This window comes from Vespula pensylvanica, chromosome 15 (genome assembly GCF_014466175.1).
Source record: "Vespula pensylvanica isolate Volc-1 chromosome 15, ASM1446617v1, whole genome shotgun sequence".
Lineage (NCBI taxonomy): Eukaryota > Metazoa > Arthropoda > Insecta > Hymenoptera > Vespidae > Vespula > Vespula pensylvanica.
In genome coordinates this window covers 4,028,623-4,049,078 of record NC_057699.1, presented here as the reverse complement: position 1 = coordinate 4,049,078, position 20,456 = coordinate 4,028,623, and the positions used below count along the sequence as shown (strand labels likewise).

At 31.3% G+C, this 20,456-nt stretch overlaps 6 protein-coding genes across 20 annotated transcripts in view; 4 read left to right on the top strand and 2 right to left on the bottom strand.

Moving 5' to 3' along the window:
* Positions 1–591: 591 nt before the first annotated feature.
* Positions 592–5,571, bottom strand: LOC122634745 (PAN2-PAN3 deadenylation complex subunit PAN3). Of its 3 annotated transcripts, none has more exons than XM_043823996.1 (9): positions 4,656–5,571; positions 3,522–3,790; positions 3,156–3,413; positions 2,641–3,016; positions 2,427–2,543; positions 2,105–2,344; positions 1,743–2,025; positions 1,247–1,601; positions 592–1,172 (listed from the first exon to the last, which is right to left on the bottom strand). In XM_043823996.1, the coding sequence occupies exons 2-9, from the start codon at positions 3,597–3,599 to the stop codon at positions 1,056–1,058; spliced, it is 1,824 nt and encodes a 607-aa protein (XP_043679931.1). In that variant the 5' UTR covers positions 3,600–3,790; positions 4,656–5,571; the 3' UTR covers positions 592–1,055. The 3 variants fall into 3 exon arrangements, with proteins under 3 accessions (XP_043679931.1, XP_043679930.1, XP_043679932.1); XM_043823995.1 differs by having other exon boundaries at positions 5,316–5,571; XM_043823997.1 differs by having other exon boundaries at positions 5,461–5,571.
* A 763-nt stretch (positions 5,572–6,334) lies between these two features.
* Positions 6,335–7,632, top strand: LOC122634748 (growth arrest and DNA damage-inducible proteins-interacting protein 1). The gene is made up of 2 exons (XM_043824007.1): positions 6,335–7,084; positions 7,226–7,632. Exons 1-2 carry the CDS (start codon positions 6,600–6,602, stop codon positions 7,554–7,556), a joined length of 816 nt encoding a protein of 271 aa, XP_043679942.1. The 5' UTR covers positions 6,335–6,599; the 3' UTR covers positions 7,557–7,632.
* A 272-nt stretch (positions 7,633–7,904) lies between these two features.
* On the top strand, positions 7,905–11,811 carry LOC122634746 (transmembrane protein 184C). Of its 6 annotated transcripts, none has more exons than XM_043824001.1 (7): positions 7,905–8,020; positions 8,710–9,013; positions 9,097–9,133; positions 9,222–9,499; positions 9,616–9,822; positions 9,931–10,146; positions 10,279–11,811. In XM_043824001.1, the coding sequence occupies exons 2-7, from the start codon at positions 8,766–8,768 to the stop codon at positions 10,568–10,570; spliced, it is 1,278 nt and encodes a 425-aa protein (XP_043679936.1). In that variant the 5' UTR covers positions 7,905–8,020; positions 8,710–8,765; the 3' UTR covers positions 10,571–11,811. The 6 variants fall into 6 exon arrangements, with proteins under 6 accessions (XP_043679936.1, XP_043679935.1, XP_043679934.1 ...); XM_043824000.1 differs by lacking the exon at positions 7,905–8,020 and adding an exon at positions 8,174–8,586; XM_043823999.1 differs by lacking the exon at positions 7,905–8,020 and adding an exon at positions 8,174–8,638.
* Positions 11,630–13,651, top strand: LOC122634747 (Bardet-Biedl syndrome 5 protein homolog). 2 transcript variants are annotated; one of them, XM_043824006.1, is made up of 8 exons: positions 11,630–11,771; positions 12,030–12,178; positions 12,266–12,315; positions 12,401–12,528; positions 12,624–12,759; positions 12,853–12,954; positions 13,081–13,272; positions 13,432–13,651. In XM_043824006.1, exons 1-8 carry the CDS (start codon positions 11,731–11,733, stop codon positions 13,501–13,503), a joined length of 870 nt encoding a protein of 289 aa, XP_043679941.1. In that variant the 5' UTR covers positions 11,630–11,730; the 3' UTR covers positions 13,504–13,651. The 2 variants fall into 2 exon arrangements, with proteins under 2 accessions (XP_043679941.1, XP_043679940.1); XM_043824005.1 differs by having other exon boundaries at positions 13,353–13,651.
* Positions 13,652–13,690: 39 nt separating this feature from the next.
* Positions 13,691–17,872, bottom strand: LOC122634744 (WD and tetratricopeptide repeats protein 1). 6 transcript variants are annotated; one of them, XM_043823988.1, is made up of 14 exons: positions 17,655–17,872; positions 17,208–17,332; positions 16,993–17,123; positions 16,781–16,892; positions 16,225–16,611; positions 16,019–16,136; positions 15,728–15,907; positions 15,489–15,604; positions 15,291–15,418; positions 15,085–15,165; positions 14,827–14,969; positions 14,606–14,753; positions 14,331–14,523; positions 13,691–14,222 (listed from the first exon to the last, which is right to left on the bottom strand). In XM_043823988.1, the coding sequence occupies exons 2-14, from the start codon at positions 17,271–17,273 to the stop codon at positions 14,019–14,021; spliced, it is 2,007 nt and encodes a 668-aa protein (XP_043679923.1). In that variant the 5' UTR covers positions 17,274–17,332; positions 17,655–17,872; the 3' UTR covers positions 13,691–14,018. The 6 variants fall into 6 exon arrangements, with proteins under 6 accessions (XP_043679923.1, XP_043679926.1, XP_043679924.1 ...); XM_043823991.1 differs by having other exon boundaries at positions 16,228–16,611; XM_043823989.1 differs by having other exon boundaries at positions 17,208–17,303.
* A 315-nt stretch (positions 17,873–18,187) lies between these two features.
* LOC122634757 (SKI family transcriptional corepressor 2) overlaps positions 18,188–20,456 on the top strand; it is a 96,097-nt gene continuing 93,828 nt past the window's right edge. For both annotated transcript variants that reach the window (XM_043824035.1, XM_043824031.1), the window contains exons 1-2: positions 18,188–18,327; positions 18,553–18,648. The gene's annotated coding sequence lies outside the window, so the exon portion shown is untranslated. The remainder of the gene's footprint in view (positions 18,328–18,552; positions 18,649–20,456) is intronic.

Sequence of the window (20,456 nt, the reverse complement as noted above, 5' to 3'; positions counted from 1 at the left end):
ATATTCTATGTATATGAGATGAGGACGTAGTTATCAATGATATCGTTCGTATGTCTTTGGGTTAGCGGGTTCCATCCGTAGGAATAAATAGAATTTAATACGTACGAGTGTGTTCAATCCACGATAGGATGATCGTCAAAAGTGACAAAGCGCGAGGGAGTAAATCACGAGAAGCATTAAGACAATTAAGTGAAGAGCGATGATCCGAGAGTCGACTCGGTTAACGCGTCTACTTCTTGATCGTTCCTTCGAATTTCATGGTCAACCATGACGCCAATGTTAGTATCACTTATACGTATACGTATTTATCCGTATGTATGTGTGTGTGTGTGTGTGTGTGTGTGTACAATTGTACGAAGGAAATGAGATCAAGTTTGAGTGATTGCACGTTCGAGTGATTTAAGAGGGAAGAAACGAGGATAAGGACATGAATCTCTACCCACCAAAACGAGCGCATTAGAACATTTTCTAATGATTTTGAAATTTCTTTGGATGATGAAAAGGACGATTCTTAGCTTGAAGATCTTGAAGGATTTATGGGGAAAAAAAAAATGTTGATGGTTGTCGAATTCTGAAATAATTACACATAGATTAAGATTGCTTTCAAAAATAAACATTTATTTCAAAATTAATGCTTACCAGCTGTATCCTAAAGACTAAGATCTCTAACCTATACACCGACAGTGTTTTAGGTGTTTCCTTAAGATTTCTTAAGACTTCATTGCGTTATTAAGTTGTGTGTACACTTTTGTATAGTACCATAATGGATTCCACAGCAAATTCAAACCTTTACCGATTTACATTTCATCACATGATTCCTTCGCTTATGTATATTACATGCAAGTGTAATTGAAAAGTAGTATTTGTCTACTGATTTGACTTTTGAAATCATGTTTACGAACTGGAGCATTCTTTTATATCGTCACATGAACTCTTTCGTATTCGCACACTCTCTTAAATATATTTATAAAGTTTAAAATGATAGTACCGCTAAATGGTGATATCACATTTATGGTTCGGAGTATGTATCTGGCCAATAAGAAAAAATCATTGACCTAGACAGCATCTTTTGTAGATTGTACCAATTCCCCAAACGAAGTTTCCAAACATTGTCGTAATTCTGCGTAACTTACAACTAATACACTTTGTTCATCCCGTGACATCAAACATATCTGCAATGAGATTACACGAACCTCTAGAATCATCGTTTCAATAAAATGAAATATTCTTTGCAGAAAAGTAATACCTTATCATGAGATCCGGAGTCAAGCTTGTTTAAGCAAGACACAACGTGTGCCATGTCTAACCAGGGTCTTCCATCGGCAGCTACTTGATGGAAAACATAATCCCTAAATAATTTGAGCATATATCTATCACCAGTTTCTGCCCAAGTAGGTTCCATATTCAATTCTGGTCTTTCATTGATGGTAGCTAATTTAACCAGTAGCTTAAATAATCTTCCATTTTCTAACTCCTTGGCAAGTTCATTCTCAAGTACATCAGACCTAAGTTGAGCAGCATCTAATTGAGTATAAAAGCGTGCTCCGATCATTGGCATGAGATCTGTTACACTTCTTCGAGCTTGATTCGAAAGCAGATACCTAAAAGAGCATACATATTTTTCTTTTTGAAAAGATGTATGGATTTCTTTTTCTTTTTCTTTCTTTTTTTGAGAGATGCAAAGCGATACAAGTAGCAATATAAGTACTACGTATACTCGGGAGAAGATGTATAATACGAACAATATGAGATTTCGAAGATCGGTTGAGTAGGAACGTGCGACGAGCTCGAGAGAGGCCTGCATATTGTCGCGATGGACGGCGAGAAGACTGCGACATGCTAAAGCCAATACCAACTTTCCTAGTGCTATTAAATCCTCTTGCTGATAATGAGGTATGAGTGTAAGTGGATTTGTTGCTGTTCCATCGAATGTAACAACGTCCGGTATAGCGACGCAACTCAAACGAAGCCGTGTACGTGACGTTAGTAATACTTTGGTGGGATCCAAACACCTGTATGCCAAGCCTGCCAAATGCGTTTATTTTTACTGTAATAACGATGCTAAGGACAAGCGTATTGTTAGATTAGAGTAATTAATACAAACCAGCAGCGTGAATGACACGAAGTGCGGCAGTAAGTTGTATGATATAACTCCATATAACGCTTTCAGGAAGCATACTACTATGTTGTTGTCTAAGAATAGTATTTTTTGTATGACTGTACGGTCGTGGAGCATTGGGATCCGAAGAAAATGGATCGGTATAGCCGTTCAATTCGGTCGAAGAAAAATGTTTGTTTAATAACGTCTCGGATCCAGGATGATAATCATATACGAACACCATGGCTGTAATAATACTAAATTAGTATAGGAACATATTTGATTGTACATCCAAATAATACGCGATTGATACTTTTCAATTACGCACAATGATCGCCAAAGGCCTTTGTAGTAAAGACCTCTCTTAATTGAACTAAATTAGTGTGCGCTAATCGCTTCCACATATCAACCAAAACCATACACTTGGTATTTGCGAGTCTGAAATCTAAGGACATTTCAAGAGTATATACAATACAATTTCTATAATAGAGAAATAAATAATGCAACGAGGGTATATTTTATACAATTACACTGGTGCTCACCATGAACACGACGTAAGCAATAACGTGTACCGCTTTTTATACTTGTTGCTTTGTACGTTGAAGTTTGATATCCAAGTACCGTAGAAGTTGGTTTATGAATAGGTTCCAATGGGCATAACTCGTGATAATTGTCTACTTCATTTGGCAGGTCAGGAAATCTCACCACGTCAGGTTGAGCTAATACTAATGCATTTTTTTGAAGTATGTCCATCCTTATACTTTCACTGATAAAAAAGCTAGGAGCTGCTTGTGGCGGGGGTGTGGAAGGGGCAGAGGAGCTACTCGATGAAGAAGTCTTCGATGGCTTCACAGGTTGCAAATGAGCTGGTGTACCTGGATATACGTAGCCTGCTTGAGCCGTTCCCATGGTAGCGATCTGAATGAATAAAGAGCAATCGTCATATTATAAAATAACACGTAGACATATTTTCTGCTCTCTACAAATTTATTAAATGCGTGCAAATGTTATAATCGTACGTAAACAGTGATAAGAATTATTCTTAAAAATAACTTACACCATCCGTTCCTTCTTCCCCTCCAACAGCATCTGTGGCAGCATTGCCAAGATAAAAATAAGTTGTACCACCTACATTCTCTTGGGAGTGATAGGAGTTATTGAAAAGATTAGGAGAACTGCTGTTGCTACCAGTTAGACCTCTTCCTGGTACAAATTCTGGACTGGCAGTTACTTTCTTTTGCGAATCGAGAGAAAGATTGGACAGATGTTTTGTTACCGCAGTAGTATTCAGTGTTGTCCCAGGACTTTGACGATTCTATTCGAATACAAACATCGTTAAGTACAATTCAATACGATGTACATGTTACATTATATATCACTTTTATTTCATATACGTATGTCGGAGTCAAAACGATATTTATACCATGTAGGTAGCAAGTTTGGATTCCAATGGAACTCCATTCGTTTGAGGGGTGTAAGTAACAAACATTGATGGGTCCATCTCTCCTTCAACCACCGCATTTACCACTGTTACGTTTAATCGTTGCTTACACTCCCTTTAAGAACTGTAAATCTTTCTTAAAATATCACCTGCTTGCTTATCCCTTAAGCAAAGAGAAGATAGGAATAATCAATCTTAATATTTCCTTTGTTTTATTCTATGCTTGTACGCTTTGATTTCTCTTCTTCAATCTGTAACAGATCTCATACGTGTATAAAAAACAAGGAACAAAGAAATATGCACGAACACAGAGGAACATGTGAATGTTTATATATAAACATATAATTTTGTCAATCATAGCAAGACTTTATAAGAAAATCCTGCAAAAGGGGTAGATTGTATATAAATGATAAATAAATACAAGTAAATGTTTTCTTTTATATTCATAAACTATATCTATATTATAACAAAGCATTTGCGAATATTGCTATAAAATTTTACTTTTCTTGTAACCGATATAGTCTATTCTTCGATTCGCTTTGCATCGTATTCCCAGATGCTTTATTAAACGCTTATGACAAAATTAACGTCGCATAAACTTTAAGATATTACTTTTTTTTTACACAAGAAACGAATTTAATCATTCAAAATTAGAATACACAAGAATACTATAAATATATTTTGTATGTTAACTAAAATAAAGGCCTGCGTTATATAATAATAATAATAATAATAATAATAATAATAATTATAATAATAATAATAATAATAATAATAATGATAATGATAATAATAATAATAAAACAACAACAAAAAATCATAAACTCTTAAATAGTGTTGCATGCCAAAGTAAAAACAAAAAAGAAAAAAGAACAAAACTTATGAAAACCCATGCATTCTTTAAATCTACAGAGATAGAGAGTTTAGAGATAAAGAGCAAAAAAGAAAAAAAAAGAAAAAAGAAGAGAGAAAAGAAAAGAAAAGAAAAGAAAAGAAAAAAAAATGAAAACAATTCTATTTGAAAATACAATAACTCGATTGGGAAATCAACGCTGTAAAATTTCTTTCATCGAATTAATATGGTAATGCAAAAAAATGAACTAAGCTAAATAATACCGGGGGACACAGCACAGTGTGAACACATATCGTAAAATAAAAGAAACACGACGCTCACACGACGACAAGAGTACAGATCCGTACGTACGTACAACACGCTATAGTAATGGCAGCTGATTTTGACAATACACATCGGGGAAAGAGACGCACGCATATAACCTTGACTTCGATGAATTTCTCTTCGAGGGCTTAACGCGTGCAATCTAAATCTAAGCGCATCAGTTTTTCGCGGGAAAAAAGAAGAAGAGAAAGAATGAAAATTCGTAGCTCGCGAGAGATAACCGTAACGGTAGAAGGTCTTTATCGATATAAAAAAGAAGATAAAAAAAAAAAAAAGAAAGGAAGAAAGAAAAATAGAAAGAAAGAAAGAAAGAAAGAAAGAAAAGGATTGCTGTGAAGGGTACGCCAAGTTAACATTAATCTTATTCGTTGTGTGACATACACACACAACAGAAAGAGATATGAGAGAGAGAGAGAGAGAGAGAGAGAGAGAGAGAGAGAGAGAGAGAGAGAGAGATCGCGTCGGTTGCGTACGGCGCGAAAATGTCTTATTAGCTAAGCTTTTTTTTTTTTTTTTTTTTTCTTCTTATCGTTTCGTTCGAATACAACCGAGATAGTAAAGATAATATTTTGGAAGGAACTTGATGATTGCAGTCTGACCGTTTAATAACATGTTTCCCTTCATCCGATCCAGACACAAAGGATATAGAAGTAGTGTAGAAACGTTCCAATCTTGTATGTTTATGGCCTTCTCCCTTTTGCCTTCCTGAGAACACTCTTATTTCTATCTCCTTCTCTCTCACACCTATTCATGTCCTTCGATCGCAGCTGTCCCGCTATCGTTCGTTGCTACTGCTTCTGCTACCACCACCGTTGTCTTCGTTGTCAATGTCGTTGTCGTTGTCGTTGTCGTTGTGTCGTTGTTGTTGTGTCGTTGTCGTGTCGTTGTTGCGTTGTCGTGATTGAATCGTCGTCGTCGTCGTCGTCGTTATTGTCGTTATATTGTTGTTGTCGTTGTAATCGTCGTCGTCGTCGTCGTCGTCGTCGTCACAGTCACAACTTGTTTCGGGACCCACGCGGATGGTTAATATATTAATCTTTCAAATTACATCAGAGCGCTTTATCGTTCATCGCGAACGAACGATATCGAATAAGCTTATGAACGTACAAACTGTTTTACGTGACCTTGCTCTTTTATATGATCAAGATAATGGAAAATTTCTATTCTCTTTTTTACCAAAAGATCTTTTTACGTCGAAAAAAAAACCCCGATTGGATCGTTTGATTTTTTTTTATAATAACGTTTGATTCGCGCGCGCTCGCTCTCCCGTTCACGTTACTTTTTTTTTTTTTTTAATTACCTCTAATCGTAATAGTTTGTAAATAATTTACGACGATAAAATCTGTCTTTTTTTCTTAATCTTAATTTTTCTACTTTCTAGATAATATTCAATATTTAGGTAGATTTTTATTCGATCGTTACGTCCAATTGCTTTTCTTTATGTACGATAATATCGATTCTGATTGGTTTACGTGAAAATGATTCTTACGATTTGATTGGTCGTTTCAAGATGCAATATGTCTATTCGATGAAGACGATTAGTAGAGAAAAATATAGATATAAGAACAAAAATAAAATATTATGTGGATAATAATCATAGAAAAAATTGTAATATTTCAATGTTTTTTTTTTAATATTAATTATTAATTCAATAAAATAATTTACAATATGTTTGTCGAATAAGATAGTAACACCATTACAAATGAAGGATAGTAGTACGTAATCCGACACTCTCCATCATCTTTATGAACAATGTTGCATTTATATGAATGAAATCGTAGCCTAAAATCAAATTATAATATCATTGTAATAATATTATTGTGTGTGATATAAGGAAGAAAAGAAAAATTGACTGTTACATTGTATATTAAAATACTAAAAAGATGAGTTTAAAAGTGCTATTTAATTTGAATACATCATTATATATACGTAGGCAAAATATATTAAGCAGTAGATATTTTGCTTCAAAAACAGAAAAAGATGTTATTGTTAGCGATGAAAAATCTATTTATGAAAGCGCGGAAGAAACACCTATTTATGATTCTGAACAGCAAGAAAAAAATGATGAACTTGAAAAGAAAAGGAACAAGTCGAGACTTAATCCAAATCATAGGAATATATTATTTGGTCGACGTCCTTACAACGAATCTATAGAATGGTTTCATAATACCGTGAAATATAAGAAGCGTATGTTAGGTAGATACGGTATGAAAGCGGTAGAAGTGCCAGTAGGGTTTGCATGGCCAACGCCAGAAGAAGTCGAAGATATGAAGGAATATGAAAGAGTCGCTTATCCATATAGTATTCAAGAAGAATGGAATAGAATAGAAGAAAAAAATAGAAAAGAGGCAGAAGCTATAAGGGCTAGGTATAAAATTTTTGTAATTGTATATTTTTGTTTTCTGTATATATATATATATATATAGAAAAAAATAGACTTAGTAGCTTCCAATGTATATACTGTTCTTTTTGAAGTTAATCTATATCAATCTCTTACTAAATTTTGTAGAGAAGCTGATATATCTCAAAAAATGGCCAAACTGGATAAATGGATAAATGATTTGAATACAAGACTTGCCAAGAAAGAAGCGGATATGTTAGAAGCAAAGAAAAATAAAGAACGTTTAATAGAAGAAGTTAGAGATCAACTTGGATATGGCGTATCTGTAAATGATGAGAAATTTAAAGCAGTAATGGCAGAAAAAGAAAAGGAACAGAAAAAGAAGTTGAAAATGGCTAAAAAGAAATTAAAGGAAGAAAAGATATTAGCCAAAATGAACAAAGTTCCAGAAAATGGTGAAAACCAAACTACAGTGTCTTTGAATGAGCCAATAAAATAAATCATGCTATATAGTTATTGTACAGAATATAACATTAATATAATGTATATAGATATGTATAAACATAAAATTATTCCATTTTTCGTATAATTTAATAAAGCATAAAAATTTTTTACAATAAAAAAAAATTGAATTTAAACTTATGAAGAGAAGTACAACATATAAAAATAGGTTCACTATACTGAATCTTGATTGGTCAATTCTCATATCTTCGCTAATAGCGACCAATCAGAATTTCAAAATTTTATACTACGGCTTTTACGTTTGGAAATTTATTTCTTGTAATATTATATACATATATACACATATCAGTAGATAATATTTATTATTATATATATATATATAAAATTAGATAAACAAATATATTATTTTCTTTACATACAGAACATTTGCATCAAGCTCGTACAGACGTCGCTTCTTTCACGAAAGTATAAAAAATAAATCGAACTTGACCAAATAATTAGGTAAATATTTATTAATTTATTTGTTTATGTAGAAATTTCTCGACAATCAATAGCAGATATATTATTTTAAATAATTATTTGATAATTTATGCCAAGGTCGAAAAGATTTTTAGAAAAAGGTCCATTATGATTGGTCGATTTTTTCTCTCGATATTAGTACTATCGATGTGCGAGTCACTGTCACAGGGACGCACTAGTTGAAGTTAATTATGTTAGTTTTTATCCGATCCATAAAATATACGTTTGTGATGGTGGAATTGTTACTTTGTAAATAATATATATTTTGATAAACACGTTATATTTTTAGAAGATTTATGTCGTATAGATAAATGCAATAAATTTCAAGAAGAAATAATATCAATGTAAATTGATTAACGTTGTTCGAAAGAAGAGGTTAAAATGATTGACATTAAACTGTCATTGTTAACCGATTTCTCCTAGCGTTTTTATCTGTTCACAATTTTATTAACGATATAGTAGTGACTAAAGTGTTTACATTATCTCAACATCCTCCTATTTTTTAACGATGAATGCTGTTAATATCCTATTATATGATTTTTACAAAAGTAAATAACGTCTTATCAGTCGAGCGATAAAATTGGTAGACTTTGATATACTGTACTCATTTTATATTCGTTCAAATAATGATTTATAATAGTTTGATATATAGAAGAATTTATTATTTTCAGTATGAAAGTACACACGTTACAAAAGTATGTGAAATATTGTACATCATATAAAAGCAATGGCTTCAATCTGTAGACGATGGAGATTATGGATATTACCAGTTTTGACTTGCTTGTATGCTCTCTTAATTGTTATATTAGTACCAGTTTTAATAGCTAATTCTATTAAGACTGGTTTTAATAAACAAGATCAAGGTGCATTGGTGGGTGGAGCGTTTGTATTATTGGCATTACCTATCGCTTTCTATGAAATCGTCCAACATATGATATATTATACTCAGCCTAGGTTACAAAAATATATCATTAGGTATATTGCGTTATTTTGTGTATTATATGTACATATAATTTTTTATAGTATAATTATTTAACAAATATTTTCCATTTGTTTAGAATATTATGGATGGTACCTATTTATGCGGTAAATGCTGTGAGTAAATCTTAAAGTAATCTTCAAATTACATATATGTATATATATATATATATATTTTTTATGATTTATTGGATCGATATTGTAGTGGTTGGGACTTGTATATCCTGAAGGCAGTATATATGTGGATAGTTTAAGAGAGTGTTATGAGGCATACGTGATATATAATTTTATGATGTATCTGTTGGCCTATCTAAATGCAGATCATCAATTAGAACACAGATTAGAAATGTCTCCTCAGGTACATCACATGTTTCCTTTATGTTGTCTTCCTGATTGGGAAATGGGACGAGAATTTGTACATATGTGCAAACATGGTATTTTACAATACACAGCAGTTAGGCCTATATCAACTTTAGTATCTTTGTAAGTATTATTATTGAATTAATATGCGATTTTTTTTTTTTACTTTATAAATAGCTCGCATTGTCATAAAACGTTTTATAACGTTCGATACATTTTATATTATTATATCTTTTTAGTATATGCGAACTAAATGGAGTATATGGAGAAGGGGAATTTAGAGCAGATGTTGCTTTCCCATACATGATTGCTCTAAATAATTTGTCTCAATTTATTGCAATGTATTGCTTAGTTCTTTTCTATCGTGCTAATTCGGAAGCTCTGAAACCAATGAAACCAATTGGAAAGTTCTTGTGTATCAAAGCAGTCGTTTTCTTTTCGTTTTTGTAAGTTTTTTTGTGCTATGGAAAAATCGTTTTTTTTTTTTTTTTTACAATGAAAAAAAAGAAGAATAATTATGCAATCACATTAATTTCATTAATTTTTTCTTACAGTCAAGGAGTTATAATCGCTTTGTTAGTATACTTTGATGTAATATCAAGTATATTTAAAACAGAGAACACTCACATCATAAGAAATATATCTTCCAAATTACAAGATTTTTTCATTTGCATCGAAATGTTTTTAGCTGCGGTAGCACATCATTACAGTTTTACATATAAACCATTTGTAAATTTAGCACAGAGTCAAGCTTGGTGGGATGCATTTAGGTATGAATTACTTTTTGATCGTAATTAGTTGTATCAAATTTAAATTAGTGTTGCAAATATATATATAGTTAATTAATGCATTAAATAGAAGTTATATGTATAAGTTATATGTGTGCGTGTGTTTTTATGCAGGGCAATGTGGGATGTTTCCGATGTACATAACGATATTAAAGAACATTTAGGAGTTGTTGGATCATCATTAAGTCGCAGAATTAGAGGACGAAGTGCTTATCAACAAGCATGGGGAAGTGCGACGGAACGTACATCGCTTCTTCCTGAAGCAGCAGCAGTAATGCCTAGAAGCGCACCTGCTTGTTCATTTTCTAGTTATAATACAGCTGAAAATGAACAGAATAATAATCCCGGTGATAGTTTTTCTGTATCAACTGACATAAATACCGATACTAATAACATAAATACATAGTCCGGTGTCGAAATCGTACGTATGTGAGTAAGAACATTTGAATGGACATAATATCATACTTTCTTTACACAAATCAACATATATCATTTAAACGAAAAGAAAAAGTAAGAAGAACAAAAATACACGAGTATACAAATTCTCATAAGTATAACAACAACAACAACAACAACAACAACAATAATAATAATAGTAATAATATAATAATAATAATAATAATAATAATAATAGTAATAATAATAATAATAATAATAATAGTCTGCCTTTTTGTAAGGTATTTGAGAACAAGGATTTGATAAAACAATAATAATAATATAAATGTCAACTTAGCTTTCAGTATATTTTAATTTAATAGAATTGATAAATTTTATGTTACCATTGATATTGCCAAAAATTGTCTATATGCATATTAGTTCCTTATATAGAACAAATTTTATTTAGGGTCTACTTGTATGTGTGTGTGCGCGGTGTACGGTCACATATGTATATACATGATGTATTACGATGCTTTTTTTGCCTTCAAGAGATGCGTGATATACCTTTTTTTTTTTGTGGAAATTCTTTTCATTTCTATAGTAAATATAGAAAATAAAATTTTGGAAATTGAAGGTTCTTTTCAAATGAAAATTGCAAATATTGTGTGATTAAAGAAACGATATTATTTATTATTTAAATAGTATATTTTCTTGAGTTTAGTATTATGTTCAATTGTATTATTAATGAATTAATTACAATTCTGTTATAATATTATAAACTATTTCATATATGTTTCATAGATTAATACGCGAATAACGTGTATAGCTGCACATTTATAATTGTTTAAAAATACTTACATGCTATTTTTAATGATAATTTTCTTTATTAACCACATTTTAGCTTTAAAAAATTATTAAATTTTAAAATTCTCTGTATGCGTATGTATAAGATTCAAATATTTACTTTATATTTGCCTAACAAATGTGTAGAGTTTTATGTTGCGAGATTTAAAAATTGGCGCCATTTCGTAACCACGCAACATGGCGATACTCATTGTGCGTATACTCTATATGTATATGTGTATGTAGCATTGAGGTATTGACGAAGAACGTTCTCAATTTGGTGTTTTATTAAGTTCATCAATTAAAACTCTTACAGGTTTTTAGACCGTTATCAAATACGTGATAATGTGGCAAGATAAAGAGATAAGATTCGATGTATTTTACACGTAATTATTTTATCAGAATAATAATTTCATAAAACTGGCACATTTGTGAAATATTTTTTTTCGCGCACTTTGTTATTTTATTTATGAATATTATTATTTAATTTCTTGGCCTTGAATATATATAAATATATATATATAATATTTTAAATCGAGTTTTTAATTAGAAATATTAAATGAAAGAAAATGTAACAACGAATTTGTATAGAATAATCAATAGTATAATAATTATATCGATTATCTGTCATTTTATAAATTCAGTCAGATGCAATTACGAGTTGGTGAAATTATGGTAGACAAACTCGATATGATAGAAGACACGAAGGGAAACTCTGGTGACAATGGAAGATTAATTGTAACGAATTTGCGAATTTTATGGCATTCCTTGTCTCTACCAAGAATTAATTTAAGTATGATCGAACCGACATAAATTCTAGGATTCTATCAATTTTTATGAAAAAAGAAAAGAAGATGTAATTAATTTTTATCATTTACAGCTGTTGGTTTCAATACTTTCGTTACAATAAATTCGAAAACTGTAAGCACAGTAAGTATCCTTCGTTTAGATTTATAAAAAATATTGTATGTTACGTTTAAAAAAATTATGATATATATATATATTTTATTTATAGGTTAAAGGTGGACACACACAAGCTTTACACATTTTAACATCTTTCCGAAATAGTCAATACGAATTTATATTCACAAATTTAAACTCGATAAGTACTAGACATTATACCTCGGTTATTGGTGTATATAGGTGCGAATTTATTGTTTGCTTAATCAGAATAATATTTTAATAATGATAATAATAATAATATAAATAATAAATTAATTAATAATTTCTATATGCAGAGCTTACACGTCGTCTAAAATTTATCGAGAAATCAAATTAAGAAGTGGTATTGTCAATGAAAATAGATTGACCTTGTTACCACACGAAAAAGTTCATTCAAGTATACCAGATGTTTGGAATTTATCTGTGGAACAGGTTACATATTGTTAACTTTGTTTTTTTCTTGGGTATTTTCTTTTCTTTTTTGAAAAATAAAAATGACGTAAATATCGACGATAAACATTTTAGGGAAATGTCGGAACTTTCATAGTTACGAATATTCGACTTGTATGGTATGCAGATATGAATAATCAATTTAATGTATCGATGCCATATCTATCGATTGCTAGTGTAAGTAATCGATGAGTTATACATCTCTGTATATACATATTTCATGACTGTATGTTTGTCATGCGTATTTACTTATGTATCTATACACATGTATATCACTGCTTATGAAGAGTAGTTCGTTTTTAGGTTACGATTAGAAACTCGAAATTTGGAGCGACTTTAGTAGTATTAAGCGACGAAACTAATAATGGATATATTTTAGGATTTCGTATAAATCCAATAGAAAAACTTAATACTCTTCATAAAGAAATTAATATATTAATAGCAGCGTATAAGAAGTCACCGATCTTCGGCGTAGATTATACTCTTGAATATCAGGTAAAGTTTATTCGATGTTAAGCTATAAAATAATATATTTCGATAGTTTTTCTTTGGATATAGAAAGGTTTTAATTATAGGGACCGATGGAAGAAGAAATTCATCCAGAACGTTTCAACGAAATACAAGATAATCAGGGTGATATTTCTGATGTTATAGGTTATTATTTTTTTGAAGGAGGTTCGACACAGAGGAAACCTAATTTTTCGAATCAATTGGGATTGGCCATAGAAGATCCTAGAGAAGGAAGTACTTTACAAAATTTATGGGAACTCGTTCCTTCAACTTAATCGATTACTCTACGTGCTTGCGATAGGAGAATATTTTCTTGTATAAATTATACATCTGTGTATCCTGGTATATATATATATATATATAATATATATAACAAAGGTAAGATTAATTAACAAATAGTAAAACTAGTACATTAGATTTTATTAAATACAATTTGCAGAAACAAAAATTATATATTAATTTTCTTCTTCTGTACATTTTTTTCTCTATCATCGTTCAAAAACAAATCTTTCGATTAAATAGAGAGTAGAATGTGATGTGCGGACTTTTAGAATATCTAAATTAATACCAAACATAAAGAAATAATAATAAAAGAAGTGTGGTGAAACTAAAAATGGGATCTAATTAAAATGAAATAAGAATATATTACGAATATAAGGCGTGCGATATTTTTTGATGAGAAAATTTTATCAAATAATCGACATTAGTTTCTTTTCTCTTTTCTCGAAGGCTTAGCTTGGTCTACAATTTAAAGTGTGAACAATCGGTTGATCATCAATTTCTTCGTTAGGTTCATTCTCTTCGGGTTGTTCAACTGGAAATCTATAACCCATATTAATGAGCATTAATTCAAGTGGATCTCTATTCATACGTATTTGATTTGCCGATGCAGCATCTTCCAAATTTTTTATTTCCCTGTCGTTAATACTGCCATCCTAGAATTTATTTCAATAAGAAATTAGTTATCTTCTTCCTTTTTTTTATTTTTTTTAAATAATATAATCCAATTGTAGTAGTTATATAAGAAATATTAAAATATTTACTTCTGGTAGCGGACTCCACAATCTGATAACTGGATCTATGCCACTTGTTGCCAATAGACATGTCGATGGATGTGGCTGAAGGCAATTTACAATTCTATCATCACCTCTTAGTACACGTATAATATTTGTTGTATTCCGATCCCAAATAAAAAAGGAACCATCGTCCGATCCAGCAACTATATATTGTCCATTGCTTAAATAACATTTAATATAATTTTTTTATTGTTACTTATTAAGTTATTATTATAGATGACTCGAATAATTTTCTCACATACTTTCCAAAAAAATTAGCTTCTTTTATGTCTGTTGTAGTGTTACAATGACCGCAAAATCTCATTTTATAATCTATAGTATTGCTTCTCCATTCTTTCTCATAGCCTGAGATTCGTGAAAGATCTTGTTCGAAACTATCGATGTCCCTTCCTGAGAAATAAAAATATTTGGTAAACGATCAAAATTTATATCTTGTTAAAAGTAAAATTCATTGCAAACAAACCAGAATCGATAGCTTCCTTAATATCCATTTTCAAAGCTTTGCACGCAGAGTTGGATGCATACTCAGGAAATTTGCATAGGAAATTTTTAATAACTTTTTCAGCTTCGACCGATCTATTTAGATCAAATAAACATCGTGCTAACCTGCATAAATATTGTACATGTATATATTTACAACAAAATAAAATTACGTAGATTTGATCTTAGAAATGGAATAATACAAATTTTTTTTTTTTCTTTTTTTTTGTTTTGTTTTTACCTAAAATGTGCCTTTACATGTTGCGGATCAAGAAGCAAAGTTGTCCGACAATCGCGTAAAGCAGCATAAGTATCACCATCCCTATAAATCATATTATTATTGAGTTTATGGAAATTTTAATGCTTTAAAAATGTTCTTTACGCTTGTATAAATTTTTTCTTTCTGAATTGTAAATATATAAATTGTATTAACAATTGTTTATTTACCAAGCGCGTTTCATAAATGCTGCAGCTCTATTAGCAAAAAGTACAGCTGCTGTGGGGCAGTAACTAATAGCTTTATTATATAAATTGATTGCTATAGTATATTTTTGTTGTTCAAAGCCTTCATTAGCCTGTAATAACAAAAATATAATTGGATAAATACGTATAACATTAAATTCACTTACGATATAACAAATATACCTGACGTTTTAATTCTTCAACATGATGAGGCAGAGTTCTAATATTTGTATTAGCAAGATTAACATCACAGCTTTCTATACAACCATTTTTTGATTTTGAATCTTTTTCATTCGTCTCTGTAAAAAAAAAAAAAAAAAAATATTATGCATTTAGAAACGACAAGAGATCTGCATTATGTTATGTGTAATTAAAAAAAAAAAAAAAGAAAAAAAAGAAAAAAACGTATAAACTATAATCACCTGAAACACTTTTAACATTGTAACTTTGAAATATTTTCGAATTCTTTGAATTGTTGATATCATACAAATAAATCTGTTCTCCGCCCATATTAACTAGCAATTCATTCCCATCGGCACTAAAGGTCAAATATGTTGCTGTAAGGCTTCTATTACCATCACGCGGACGTGAGTGCAGATGGCCTATTTAATGTTAAAGAATAGTCTCCGTTAGAGAGATCATGTAACAGGCATCAAAAAGGAGGAGTAAGTACAAAGGAGCCGCGTACGCTATCTCTGATCGTATGAACGAACCCGCGATAAAATACTGTGCACAACCCAATGGTACATTATCCTCCGGATCACCTTCGCCGCTTCGAATGAAGCTAAGATGTCTCCTGTCCCAGTCAACGTGAGGAAAAACAATTGGAACCTGTAGATATTATGGAGTACATAGAAAATGTTTTTTCACATCTATCTGATAATATATAAGATATAGATAGTAATTATTTAATACTCAAAACCTGAGAATGTTTGATCATTCTACGATCATACATCCGTATGTAAGCATCGTTAGCCCCAATAGCTATCAATTCTGGTCTTTTAGGATTTATAGAGATACATTTTCCTTCCGCTGATCTTCCCATGTGATTCACCAAGTTTATAAGTACGTTAGGCTCGTTATTTTCACACGTATGTGGTGCACGTATATCGTACTGCAGTACCAAACCATCTTCGGCCACGCTCCAAAATAATGAAGGTATACTTCCTATCGTAGCTATACGTTTAACGCGTCCTAGATGACAATAGCATGCAAGGATCGGTTCCGTGAGACTAAGATCGTGTACTTGTACTTTACAATCAGCTGCCCCTGATACCAACACATTATTATTTGTCTTTGGCATGAACTAGAAACAAATATTGATTATAATGAGGTCATAACTTAGCTCAGCTTGACAAAGTAGAAGTATCATGTTTTCTGCTACAAATCAATAAATTGCTTTATAAATAGATCGACCGACTGATCATAATAAGAATATTTTTTATTAAATAATATATATATATATATATACGTACCTTTGCAGAAAATATATTTCCACGGTGTCCCGTATGAATAACTAACTTTTTTTCATAACGAAATGGATCCCATAGTATAATATTTGTATCATCCGAGGCAGAGGCTAGCACTCTGTAAACATATTTAGAAATTATTTATCATTGGAACAGATAAATTATCGTTAAATTTACGTCGACTTTGTTTCATCTAAATAGAACAAAACGATACGTACTTTCCCGTTTCATCCCATTCTAAACAATTAACACAACCAGAGTGACCGTTCAATTCTTTTTCCAATCCCAATCGTAGTACTAGGTCTTCGGTGACGTGTAATTTTTGAGAGACTGTATGTGCTATAGATTCCTATATAAAATAAGGTCAAATAAATAACGAATGGAAATGAATGTAATGCGTGGAGATCGACGTAAAACAATTTAATAGTCGTACTTGTATTTCCCTTTGACGAATAAGATTTACAACCGTATAATCTTTTTCCTGTCTATGCACTGCCATGTTTATCTTATGTACCGTTTCTTTTAATATCTACAATAGTATTATATTAAATTCAGTAACTGAAAACAATAAAAGAACAAAATAAATCAATGAAATCAACGAAATTAATGTTAATAAATAAAAAATTTACGCGTGATATACATCGAAAGAATTAAAGATACGTTTCGCAATTGGATTAAATGTTCGTTAAAACATACTAATCTACGTATGTTATATATACAAGAACATAAAGGAACGTTCAATAAGAAAGTCAAATTAGAAATCAATTGTGTGCGTTTATTATCGAGTTACGAAAACAAATTGCAAATACGAGACGATGATGTATGCATCGATAAGGAAAAAGTTAATCAGTATACGTGAAGATTGATTAAAACAACTCACCTATTCTCAAGTTGTACAAGACATATCTTAAAAAGTACAAAGAAAGCCATACTAACACTTCCAGTGTTATTTCACACGCATATAATAAGCTTCAAAATCAGCATATTCCATTCTCTCTCCTCTCTCGTGGATTATGGAAAAAAAATTAAAGTTTTGTTAGAACGTTTCTCATGAAAAAATACTGATCAACGTTACATTCCCACCATCGAGTATCAGAAACAGTGCTCTCAATCTGAAAACGATGAATTTCCTACTAACTCGTTTTGAAAATGCACGCTTTTCCCGCCAATAAAATTAAGCTTTTTTCGAGCGATTTAACAAAAATTAAATGATCGATTTTATATCGTTTTCGTTAACGAAAATGATTCTTTTTAAAAGTTATTAATTTTTTCGATATAGTCGAGCGTACGTATATCTTTTTATATTTCATCTCAATAAAGTAACATACTACCTTATCGAATTATCGGTCGAGTAATCCAACTCCTCCATCTTGTGGAGTAGCTGCGCGAATTAGTCGGTAACGTAGAACGCGAATGAAGTGTAACGGTTTTCGCGACTTTTCGAGTACTTTCCGTTACGGATTTAATTTTATCGTTTCTTTTGTTTAATTTTATTGTTAGAAATCGTAACACGGTTAGAAATCAGTTACGCAACATCCATAAAGACAAATCAGGTAATTGTTATATTTCTTCGAATCGCGTTAATATATTATTTCGAAATAATAGCATCTATTAACGATATAACCTAATTAAGAAAACGGTATTGCGATTAATTATCACTCGTATCAACATCTTCAAATCGTAGCAATTATTTTTATTATTCGATAACTCTGATACCAATGAAACGAGTAAAAATATTTATTAGGGATCTATTAAAAATGAATTTATTTCTTTTGCAGGTCCCATCGTCAAACGTTAGACCATATACGATTTTATTATACGATTGTCGAAGAAATTCATCGCCATTTTCAAGTAAATATATAACGACAGGAACGGTGAGTTGTTTACAATATAGATACTTGTATTTTATTCCAATAGATACGTAACGTAAATCGAAGATCTCTTCGCATGATTTTAAGAAAAATCGATTCGCGATGCGTTGGAAAAAAAAAAAAGAAAGAAAATCAATACTCGAATAAAACTATCGAAAATAGACTGGAGGGAGGGCAATTTAAAGTTCAAAGTTCACAGTCCACAAGTCGTCAAAATTCGTAGTTACATTTACGATTACGATTACGATTACGATTACGATTACGATTACGATTACAGTTACGATTAATAGTTACGGTTTCGATGTAAGAATATTCGAAGTGGGAACTTTACAAGAGCAAGACGTAGATATCGTGCCCGTTGTGGTTTCTGCAAAGTCCCGTGGCAAAGACGGAAAGTCTAGCTAACGAGGGAGCCAAGAACAGCTTACTTGGCGGAGGCAGACCATTTTCGAAAGTTCCTCGAGTTGTGTAACAAACTTTACTCGGGATTGGTTGCCCGAAGGGACGGGTGGGGCTGGCGGAAGTGAGAAAGAGAGAGATAGAGATAGAGATAGATAGAGAGAGAGAGAGAGAGAGAGAGAGAGAGAGAGAAGTAGACAGAGGTAGAGAGATACAGATAGATAGATAAAGAGAGAGAGAGAGAGAGAGAGAGAAAGAGAGAGAGATAAACGAGACGAAGTAAGTCTCAAGTAACATGGCCAAAGAGGAAGGGAACGATGGAGAAGAGTTCCTCCGAGAGAAGAGATTCAGTTAGGAAGGATACTACATAACCGATATATATATATATATGCATGTATATATATAGGTGTAGATATATATATATATATATATATATATGTATGTATAGGTATATATTATATACCGTCAGACCCGTCCGACGAAATACGTGCAAGCACGTAATAGCAAGCGATACGGAGATACCTTTGGGAACGTGCCTCTTTTTCGAAGCTTTCCATTTCAAAATTGGAAGTATAGTATGTGTATACCTTAACGATATATTTTTTGTATATTCTCATTTCTTTTTTTTTTCTTTTCTTTTCTTTACTTTTCTTTTCTCTTTTTTTTTTTTTTTTGATTTTTTTCGCTCTCTTCCACCTCCGTCGGCCCTCTCGTTATTTATCGATGCTTCTGTGTGTCTATGCATTTGTCGTCGTTTTTTCTTTTTTGTTGTTGTGTTGTTGTTGTTGTTGTTGTTGTTATTATTATTATTATTATTATTATTGAAATATTTTTGTATTCGTCGATTTTCGTTTATTCGTTCGTTCGTTCGTTCGTTCGTTCGTTCGTTCGTTCGTTCGTTCGTTCGTTCGTTCGTTCGTTCATTCGTTCGTTGATAATCGAGTTTCAATTAAAAAAGAAAAGTGGAGAGGGAGAGAGAGAGAGGACGCGTTTTGATTTCTTCTCTTTCTCCCTTTTTCCCGATTTATTAATAAGCTCGTAAAAAGTTTGAGAAGCTCATTTTATCGACGATCGACTTTCTTTAATAAAACTGGAGCTTTCGTGTTTTATAAAAAGAGAGAGAAAAAATATCTAGAATTTAAAAAAAGTATATATATATATTATTATTATATCTAAATTAGATACCTATATATATATCAAACAAAATTCATAACTTTTTATTACAAATTCGTCCGCCATATATTTATCCAAAAGATCACAAAATATTACTTTAGAAATTTCTTACGATCGTTAAATGATATAACAAACAAAATAGATAGAATAAGAGGAATGTTCCTATCGATAGAATCGAAAACGGAGCTTTCGTGTTTTATAAAAAGAGAGAGAAAAAATATCTAGAATCTAAAAAAAAA